This window comes from Musa acuminata, chromosome BXJ2-6 (genome assembly GCF_036884655.1).
Source record: "Musa acuminata AAA Group cultivar baxijiao chromosome BXJ2-6, Cavendish_Baxijiao_AAA, whole genome shotgun sequence".
NCBI lineage: Eukaryota > Viridiplantae > Streptophyta > Magnoliopsida > Zingiberales > Musaceae > Musa > Musa acuminata.
Window position 1 is genome coordinate 7,152,192 of NC_088343.1, and position 9,911 is coordinate 7,162,102.

At 41.6% G+C, this 9,911-nt stretch overlaps 2 protein-coding genes across 4 annotated transcripts; one reads left to right on the forward strand and one right to left on the reverse strand.

Moving 5' to 3' along the window:
* The first annotated feature begins 344 nt into the window (after positions 1–344).
* On the forward strand, positions 345–4,232 carry LOC135614525 (glutamate-1-semialdehyde 2,1-aminomutase, chloroplastic-like). The gene is made up of 3 exons (XM_065111986.1): positions 345–602; positions 2,482–2,655; positions 2,953–4,232. Exons 1-3 carry the CDS (start codon positions 420–422, stop codon positions 4,018–4,020), a joined length of 1,425 nt encoding a protein of 474 aa, XP_064968058.1. The 5' UTR covers positions 345–419; the 3' UTR covers positions 4,021–4,232.
* A 323-nt stretch (positions 4,233–4,555) lies between these two features.
* LOC135613448 (bidirectional sugar transporter SWEET14-like) lies at positions 4,556–6,475 on the reverse strand. 3 transcript variants are annotated; one of them, XM_065110477.1, is made up of 6 exons: positions 6,176–6,475; positions 5,960–6,045; positions 5,624–5,834; positions 5,379–5,540; positions 5,170–5,289; positions 4,556–5,089 (listed from the first exon to the last, which is right to left on the reverse strand). In XM_065110477.1, the coding sequence occupies exons 2-6, from the start codon at positions 6,007–6,009 to the stop codon at positions 4,805–4,807; spliced, it is 828 nt and encodes a 275-aa protein (XP_064966549.1). In that variant the 5' UTR covers positions 6,010–6,045; positions 6,176–6,475; the 3' UTR covers positions 4,556–4,804. The 3 variants fall into 3 exon arrangements, with proteins under 3 accessions (XP_064966549.1, XP_064966548.1, XP_064966550.1); XM_065110476.1 differs by lacking the exon at positions 5,960–6,045 and adding an exon at positions 5,923–5,959 and having other exon boundaries at positions 6,176–6,474; XM_065110478.1 differs by lacking the exons at positions 5,960–6,045; positions 6,176–6,475 and adding exons at positions 5,923–5,959; positions 6,050–6,121.
* Positions 6,476–9,911: the final 3,436 nt, after the last annotated feature.

The window sequence follows — 9,911 nt, forward strand, 5'->3', positions numbered from 1 at the left end:
TACATGAACACAGACAGGCTCTCCTAATCTGTCATTTTAAACATCGTGGATGACTTATATTTTGTCGATATCTATTAAAGATTTGAATTAGGCAATTAGCAGTAGATAAGCGGATCTAATAATAGATGTTAAGGATATTTATATGGTAATAAAAGTCAAGGGGCAAATTCGTTCTTTCGAAGTTTTACGAGGGATAGATACGTAAAATTAATGGAAATTTCCAAGCCTTTTAATTAATGGGATCAAACCTTCTCCGTCTGATCTTCATCGAACGGACGAAGATGCATCGAAGCCCACCGTCGGTGTATCATCGCCATCTATATATAGCAGTTCGTCTGCTCTCCCCCGACAAATAATACCAAAATCAACATCGACTCCTCTTATCTCTTCATCCCTAAGAGCGAGAGCGAGGGAGAGATATGGCGGGCCTTGCAGGCGTTGGGCTCTCGTGGAGGTCATCGACCCCGTCTCTCGTCCCGCTGACGTCCACGAAGCCGTCGCGCGCGGGTCACCGCGTTTCCATCGCCGTGCGGAACGCCATCTCCGTTGAGGGGAAGAGCTACACGCTCCAGAAATCCGAGGAGATCTTTAACGCCGCCAAGGTCCTCTCTTTACTCCCCTGTCCGTTTAAAAACGGGGATTTTAGATCTCCCCATGTTCCCTTTCTCCTCTTTGACTTCAGCCACGATTTTGCTGAAATAGAACGCGTTTACCTTAAGATATTGATTCCACTTTTTGTATTGCCACTCCCCAAGTTCAATTCGTACATTGATTTATGATTAGATGAGCTTTTGGCCATTTGTTGACCACGAATTAGTGGATTTGAAGAATATGATTAAATGGACTCTGGGTGTCATTGTTGTGGTGACTTAACTGATTTCGTCCTTGAGGATTTTATACTTCAGTTGAGTGAGATATTGGTTTTTGCAATTTATATTCTGACGGCAATTTCTGAAAGCCATAATTCATTATGATGGCTTGATGTAAGATCACTTGGACACACTGTCCCCATGCTAGGCTCTTAGGTCTCCAGATTACTTCATGAAGCATGAGTAAATGCTTATGAAATTCAAGGCACTTGCAGGTTAAGAGTTCATAGCTTTATTTTTGTCACGATTGCTCATGATTTTAATTGGATATTTACCTGAGGGCCTTAGTATGAAATATATGATAACTAGAGTTTTGTTATATACATAGTTGAAACCTTACTCCACCGACAGCCTTAACAACTAAGGAGTGTTCTCTTAGACTGTAGGGATATCTATATATTAGTTGTTTCAGCTTACTTGAATTAGTATGAAGTTCTCAATTATAACAAAATTGGTTGAATTTTGATACCAGAATATCACATACCATAAGAGACATTTTGCTTGTTTTAATTTGAAGTACCTGATCATTATGTACTGTCACATATGATATTCTTCCTAAATTATTGCATAATGTTACTCCACTGTTTAGTTATAAGTAAGCTCATGCCATTTCTTGAACAACAAAACTATACGACATGTTTAGGGTTTTTTTTTTTTCAAACCAAAACAGGTTCTGGTCCTTATCTAGATCATTTATATAAACAAGATTACTTTGAATACGAGAGAGAGAGAGAGAGAGAGAGAGAGAGAGATGCCACTTTGATATCATCATACCTTATAGAAACAAAGGCCTTCTGATATCAACTACAATTGGATGGTAATGATCTGGAATTTATTATGATGTGTACTAATTTACCATAAGTGATCTTGTAGCAATCTTGTGTAGCTGTTGTCCTGGTTTAGAGAAAATATGTGTTTGTGATCCTGTTCTTTATGTCTGTAATTACATGAAGCACTTATTCATCAGTATAGTCCCCATACTCAGTCCTTGTATAACTTTGAGTAGGATATGAACTAATTTTGTAATAATATTATTTGATCTCTTTGTGTCATGTTCTTGTTTTTAAGGTATTATGCCTTATTTGAATTTCTTTCCTCTATTTTTTTGCAACAAGGCTTAAAACACATTTTAATAGCTTAATGTTAGCCAAATGGTTAGAAGGATCACTGTTCGAGAGAAAATTTTATATTATTCTTAAGAAACTACATCAATCTTTTGTGAAGTTGAGTCAGCAATTGCAGACATACTACTGTATGATTTTCAATTTTGATGACATACTTTTACTGCATGTACCAATCTATTAAAGGATGGTGGGAAAATTGTTGTGGTTTTTTTATTATCTTTTTATAGTCTAGAAATAGTGGTGTGTATGTGCTCCTCTGCTTAGACAGAATTGGATCTGCAATGAAGCTTTTCTTTGGCAAATATAAGTTAAAAGTGTTTAATACGTAATCATAGGGAGTTGTTGATGTTCCTTTTCATCACTGATATGCTGACAAACTGACAATATTATTTGCTTACAATAGGAAATGTTTTATTTCTTAAAGCTCCAGACAAGAATTTCTGTTGGTTTTGCAGTTAACTGATGAAAGGTTTTCTTTTTCTGTCAAGGAATTGATGCCTGGAGGTGTAAATTCTCCTGTTCGAGCCTTCAAATCAGTTGGTGGTCAGCCAATAGTTTTTGATTCTGTTAAAGGTTCTCACATGTGGGATGTTGATGGTAACGAATACATTGACTATGTTGGTTCATGGGGTCCTGCTATCATTGGGCATGCGGATGAGAAGGTACCTCTTTCGTTCACTATACTTCTCAATAACTTTCGGACCTCCAAATTTCATGCCCTTCCAAAATAGTATCTGCAGAATGACAGGGCTCTTGTACATGCTTTTCATGTCTTACTAGAAGCTATAGTCATCCCAACCCAATTTTTAATAACCTACATAACATGATCTATTCTTACAAAGGCAGCATGTTTCAGATGAGGAAATGAGCAAATATCAACAGCATATTATCATATAATGCACATTTAAACTATGTTGATCCTAAAAGCATCGTATGTTCTTATGATTCTTTCTTTTCAGGTGAATGCTGCCTTGATTGAGGCCCTGAAAAAAGGCACAAGCTTTGGTGCTCCCTGTGTGTTAGAGAATGTATTGGCGGAGATGGTCATCTCAGCAGTGCCGAGTATTGAAATGGTTCGCTTTGTAAATTCAGGTACAGAAGCTTGCATGGGTGTTCTCCGCCTTGCACGTGCATTTACTGGCCGACCAAAGATCATCAAGTTTGAAGGCTGTTATCATGGGCATGCTGATCCATACCTTGTCAAGGCTGGCAGTGGGGTTGCCACTCTTGGCCTTCCTGACTCCCCGGGCGTTCCAAAGGGAGCCACGATAGATACTCTAACCTCACCTTACAATGATATTGAAACCATAAAGAGTCTATTTGACACCCATAAAGGTGAGATTGCTGCTGTTATCCTCGAACCAGTTGTTGGGAATGCTGGCTTCATCACACCAAAACCTGACTTCTTGAATGGCCTCCGTGAAATCACAAAGCAAGATGGTGCTCTCCTCATATTTGATGAGGTGATGACTGGGTTCCGTCTGGCTTATGGTGGGGCTCAAGAATATTTTGGCATTACACCTGATCTAACCACACTTGGAAAAGTCATTGGGGGTGGCCTTCCTGTTGGTGCTTATGGTGGTAGGAAAGACATCATGCAGATGGTTGCACCTGCAGGACCAATGTACCAGGCAGGCACCCTCAGCGGGAATCCATTGGCAATGACTGCTGGCATTCACACTCTTAGAAGGTTGATGGAGCCCGGGTCTTATGATTACCTAGAGAAAATCTCCTCTGATCTTGTTAATGGTATTTTGGATGCTGGAAAGAGAGCCGGTCATGAGATGTGTGGTGGGTCTATCCGTGGAATGTTTGGATTCTTTTTTACCGAGGGACCGGTTTACAATTTCCAGGATGCAAAAATGAGTGACACTGCAAAATTTGCAAGGTTTTATAGGGGAATGTTGGAGGAAGGTGTGTATCTAGCTCCCTCACAGTTCGAGGCGGGATTCACAAGCTTGGCACACACATCTAAAGATATCGACCAAACAGTCGAGGCTGCTGAGAGGGTATTTCGAAGGATTTAAAACAACAACTGATCTATCTGTTAGTTGCTAGAATTGCTTGTTTCCATTGGGTCATCTTCTTTAACATACTTGTAGTCGAGTTAAATGCATTTGTTGTTCTGGAGTCTGGTCAAGTGAGACTGCACTTGTTTCGAGCTCTGAGGCTTTTCCTTCTCGGGTTGAATTTTGTAATATTTATAATGATTCAGTATCTTCATGATTTCTGGGTGAAATGTTAAATCTTTCCAGCCAGTGAATGGTACTCCAAGTTAAGCCACTACAGGGCACCACCAAATCCTTGCACAGCCACCCGAAAGCTGGGGTCCACTCACCATAAGCCTCACCCTTGTGCAGTAAACACTCCAAAACCCTAACCCTAAAAGGATGAAAGAGAAGGACAATGGTAGATGAGCTGAGCCGGCATCTGCAGCTCATTTGCATCAGCCTCATAAATTTGCAACAAACAATTTTGAAGTCTGATAACCAAAAGAGATGGGAGAGAAGAAAAGGTTTCTGTTTTGCGTCTTAAATAAGTGTAGCTACCATCCAAACCTCATTCACTGCAAATAATAATAATAATAATAATAATTCATTGACAGAGCCTTTTGCCTAATATTGCTCATGCAAAACATCATTACTGCAGAGAACACACTTTCCTTACTGTGATGTAGGATGAAAGGGATAATCAACCAATGAGCTTAGTATGATATATGACACTCAAACCACCACCACCACCATGGGAGCCTCCTCCTCCTCCTCCTCCTCCTCCTCCTCCTCCTCCGCCTCATGAGAGCAGCATGTGCTATCAGACATCAACATGGTTCACCTCATTCTCCTCATGAGGAGCTGCCATGCCTTCCACCTTTTCCTCACCAGTATCCGCCTCCTTCCGGTCTCCATTCTCTGCTTTCTCTTCATCGTTCACTTCCGGCGTCTTCCAATCGATCGGATATACCTCCACGCCGAGCATCGAGATCGATATGATGTGCTCCGGCAGCGTGGGCTCGACAGCGGTGGGCTTCATGCACTTGAAAGCTAGGTAGAGTCCCATTTGCAGGAGCCCAAACGCGAATCCCAGAACGTTCGGTAGCTAATCAAGCAAGAAGCATATGAAGGAGATCAGAGAGTTTGTACTGTGCTCGATAGGATCGTGATGCTTAGGTAATTTACCGCAACGAATTTGTCCTTGGTTAAACAACCATATGCGAACCAGACGATTGAGCTCAATGTGAGGAAGAATGACAACATGAAGGGCATGAACTCCACGCTCTTCGTTCGTATCACAAGCCTCTGAGCAACAAATGAATGCATCCTTAGACTCTCTCTCTCTCTCTCTCACTTGAAAAGCTTAACCATGCATCTGAAGATTCTATACTTACGATGATACTTAGGGGAGCCACAAAGACGCTCACGGAGAAGCACATGCAGATCCATCCGAGAACACGAACTCTTTTGAGGCCGTCCGGCAGCAGGAGAGTCAACAGAAGAATGGATCCGAACATGCCGACGTTCAAAACCAGAACCAGTTTTGCAGTAAGTATCTTGCGATCCAAACAAAGGAAGATCAAGCATTAGGGCAAATGGTTAATGAGAGTTGAAGATGATAGAGCCTCGTTTCGTGTACCTTTGCCAACTTCGGCGCATACGTGAAGTATAATACTACGTATACGGACTCGATGACACACCCAAATGAGTTGATGGTGATGAGAAGGAAAGCATCGGTCTTGAGGAATGCATACAAGACCCATAACATGGCACTGAAGAGAGCCACCACATAAGGCACTGACTGAAACCCTTCGGTAGATTTCCTTCTGCACACTCTGTAGAACGTTGGCCTGCCATTATGAGTTGGTAGATCAGCAGAAATGTTGAGAAAGGCAAGAAGATGAGACAGAGAAAGGAAAACACCGAGGGGATCCTTACAGTGGAGCAAGATACACCATGAATGAGATGATGTTACCTGTTGATCCAAAACAAGATGAGAAAAAGCTGGATTAGAAATCTCATCATAACCCATCAAACGTGAAATATCCAGGGAGGAATAAGCTACAAGATGAAGTGCTCCGATATCATTAGCTCGACCAAACATGAAGAAAGCAGCAAGTACAAAACCTAAGACAGAAAAGGAAAGAGAAAGCCATGGAAGAGGGTGAAAGTGAGGTCTCAGCGTCGATACCCAGGATGCCAAAGGTGAATGCCCAAGGGTGGTCCAAGGAGAGCCCCGCCATCTCTTTCTTCCTCCTCTTTCAAGAATAATACGAGTCGATCACTCAACGGAAGGAACAAATCAAGCAAGCAAGCTTTGTCCTCCACCCAAGCACTCTTCCTCCTCCAAGCGCTCGTGACGGATCACGAGGAGGCTCCCTGACCTCCTCCGAGGTCATGCGGCAGTGGTGATGGCACGAGTAGATGTGAGTTCGGAGCCCATTTTATAGGAGAGGAGGGAGGAGCGATCGGTGAGCACATCTTCATTTGGTTAACATGAGGGTTCGATGGCTTACTCCACAATCCACTCGGAGAGAGAGAGAGAGAGATCCAAATCGATGCACCAAACACACAAATCAAAATCGAGGCTCAGGCGGCTTCATGTTGGAGCTTGCACTTACGTTACACTCGATGAGTGTCCTTTTCATGTGATTCCATGCACACCGCCCTTCGCAGTTATCAGTTCATCGGCACCCATCCCTTCCCTTGGCATGCACACACACACACACACACACCAAAAGGACCGGACTTCTCTCCATGAATTCAGAACTCCGCCACCTTTGCTTCTCCCAATTTTCCTCTCATTCTGATTTTTGGACATGCTAATTTTCTTTTTCCAATCAATTAGTTGCATTTTTAGAACCCCATTGTTCGACATATACGCACCCAAAAATTCATATTCGCCTCTGTGGGTGCCTATCCATATGTGTATCATCCCAAGGAGCACACGTAAACATTCCATCGCAATACATCTACAGTGTTGATTTTTTTCACCTCGTTGATTCGGAAACAGTGTTGATTTCGTTTGCGAATGCGTATGCGTCGTTTTGTTTCTGGTGGAGTTCCCTGCGGCTATGCCGTTCGCATACGCGAATGGCTTTCTTGCTTTCCAAGCGTTACTCTGAGACGTCACAAAAGGCAAGCGGGAGACATAAGCAAACACTTGTTTCCTTTTGCGCTCTCTCTCTCTCTCTCTCTCTCTCTCTCTCTCTCTCTGCTGCTGCATTGGTTTGCTGAACCTGAAAGCTAGCGAAAAATATGGAACTTAGAAGACCAGCTTGGTTTATTTCATAGGCAGCTTATCTATAGCTTCAGAGGTGGAGATCTTTTGGCATGCACATTGCGTTAAGCTGATACCAAGCTTTGTGATCCTTCATTGTTGGTGAAAATTATATGGTCAATTCTCTAAAATTATCTCTCTCTCTCTCTCTCTTTTTCTTTAGAAAAGTGTTTTCGTTTTCATAATTCTCGAATAATGTCCTCATTCTTAGCTAATACCTCCAATACCTTCAACTATCTCTTTTCTTACGAATCGATCTGTAGGATGAACTGATTTAATTATAATATTTCGATACGATATTTTTTATAATACCAAAAAAACACGGCCGATATACAAAAGAAAAGTAAATGCAAAGAGTGTTTTTTTTCGATAATTCACCCATGCATTTGAGTAAAAAGAAAATATTAGAAAGAAAATTCAGCACACTTTTCTGTGATAAGCATCTCAATGCGATCTGTCAAGGTTTAATGGCCCATTAAACCTTACCCTTGTTGTGTGTCCAATTCCAATCCCAATCCTTTTGCCATGTTAGTGTTATCCTTGTGCCATGAAGGAACTCTGTTGGCTTATCATTGGCTGCCCATCAACAGATGCTTCCATGATTACACACTCTGTTCGGCCATAAACAATTACTGCTTGTCTTCTACTTCAACAACTCTCTGTGATCGATCGTCTTCACATCAGAAGATGCAATTCCATTCGATATCGCTTTATATATCGATCCTTGTGGGATTTGCAGCAGAAGTTTCAGTAGCCAGTAATACCAAACACGCTTAGTGCAGACATCTTCCTCTGTTTCCCTTCTCGTCCGCTGGGGACGTGACGACCAGTTCAAGTAATCCGGTTTTGCTATTATAGCTTCTTCAACCTCTATGGTTTCCTTGTTCTTCGATAAGATGAACAACTAACTGACTCAAAGAACATTTGCAGCTTTTTATCTTGCTACATTCGGAAGGGTAGCATTCTATCTCTGACTCGAAACAGGGAGGACAGCTTCCAACCACTGCAATGAATCATTCAATCAGCTTCGATCCATGGCGGGAAAACTTGCAATTGTGTGTGCAGTTTTGGTACTATAAAAGCATGCGATTAGGTGGTACAAGCTCAACAAGAATTGGAGGACAATTAAGAACATCCAGTACATGTCCTTCTGACATCAACCAGAAGCTGAACGTTCCAAATCTCAAATAGATAGATACATACATATATCAGAGTGATACAGACAAGCCTTAGATAGCTTAATTTACCTGTACTTTTGCCTAACTCAGTATACTAACTGCTCGAGTGTTCTTCTTTTGTTGATCCCATTCTCCCATTCTGATCTACGCTTGAATACTAACTCTGGGGTCTTGAGACTTTTGTTTTTCCATGTAAATCTCTACAAAGCCAATTAGCACAGATCCAGAGAAGAAAAGACTTGTGACTCAGCTAGAATGAAACATATATATATATATATATATATATATATATATATATATATATGTGATGGAATACTTAGGACTAGGGTTTGAGACCATTAGTTTCTTCACAATGAAGTAAAAAAATGCAAGAGGTGTTATAAATCATTAGGCCAGATTTTTGTTATCCAAATTAGGGGTTGATTCGGATAATACTTTTATGATACTTTGGGATATTCTTGATAATACTTTTATGATACTTAAGTTAGTCGTTGATTCTCAAGATTTGATTAGCTTTCTAATAGTTACGAACATTTTATAATAGACTCTAAATATTATTACCTTTTTAATTGGCATAAGTTATAAAAAAGGTGATACGTTTCTTTCCGACTTAATTATCATTATGGTGTATTGAATCCGAGACATAATAATTTTTTTTTTTTAGTCATGTGTTGTTAATCATGTGGCACGAAGGTGTCGGTCATTTGATGGTAAGGTTATTATTTTCATATTAAAAAATAAGATTAGTTCTTAACATATCATACAAAATAAAATTAAAATAACAATATAAGAAAAAGAAAAAAAGGGAAGGGTTGTGCAACATATGGAGTCCACTATACACTATAGACTAAGCAAAGTAAACAAACTTGTCATTCAGAATATGCATCAAATATGAGATCCAATTATAAACATAAAAAAATTATAATTTATGCTAATGTTAGGGCCACATGATGTAATAATGGGTCGGCCCAATTTGCAGCAGCGGTCCACCAACATGCCAACGGTTAAACCGTTCATATGACGTCTCAATCTCCAACTGCCGCCCGTATTACCACAGTGTAGTTACAGCCTGTGTTACCGTTTCTGAAACCGTTTCCCGACCGAAACACACCTGCGGAAGAAAAATCCCACCTTTGTCCTCTCCGCAAATCCCTCCCCTCCTCCATTCAAATCCCTCCCCAATCCACCATCACCTCTACACCCCTCCCTCTCTCTCTCTTTCTCTTTCTCTCTTTCACATCTGATCGCCCTCGCTTCTCTCCCCCTCTCTGCCCACCCTCCTCGATGGGCTGCACCCAATCCCGGCTCGAACCGGACGAGGAGGTCCGCTCCAATCTCCAGCCGCGGGCCCCCGGCCGCCGCCGTATCCAGGACCTCCGCCTACGCCGGAGGCCGCGGGACCGCAAGGGTAGCTTGATCTCCTCCGCCGAGGTCCTCCCGGAGAGCTCCGAGGCAGCGGACGACTTGGC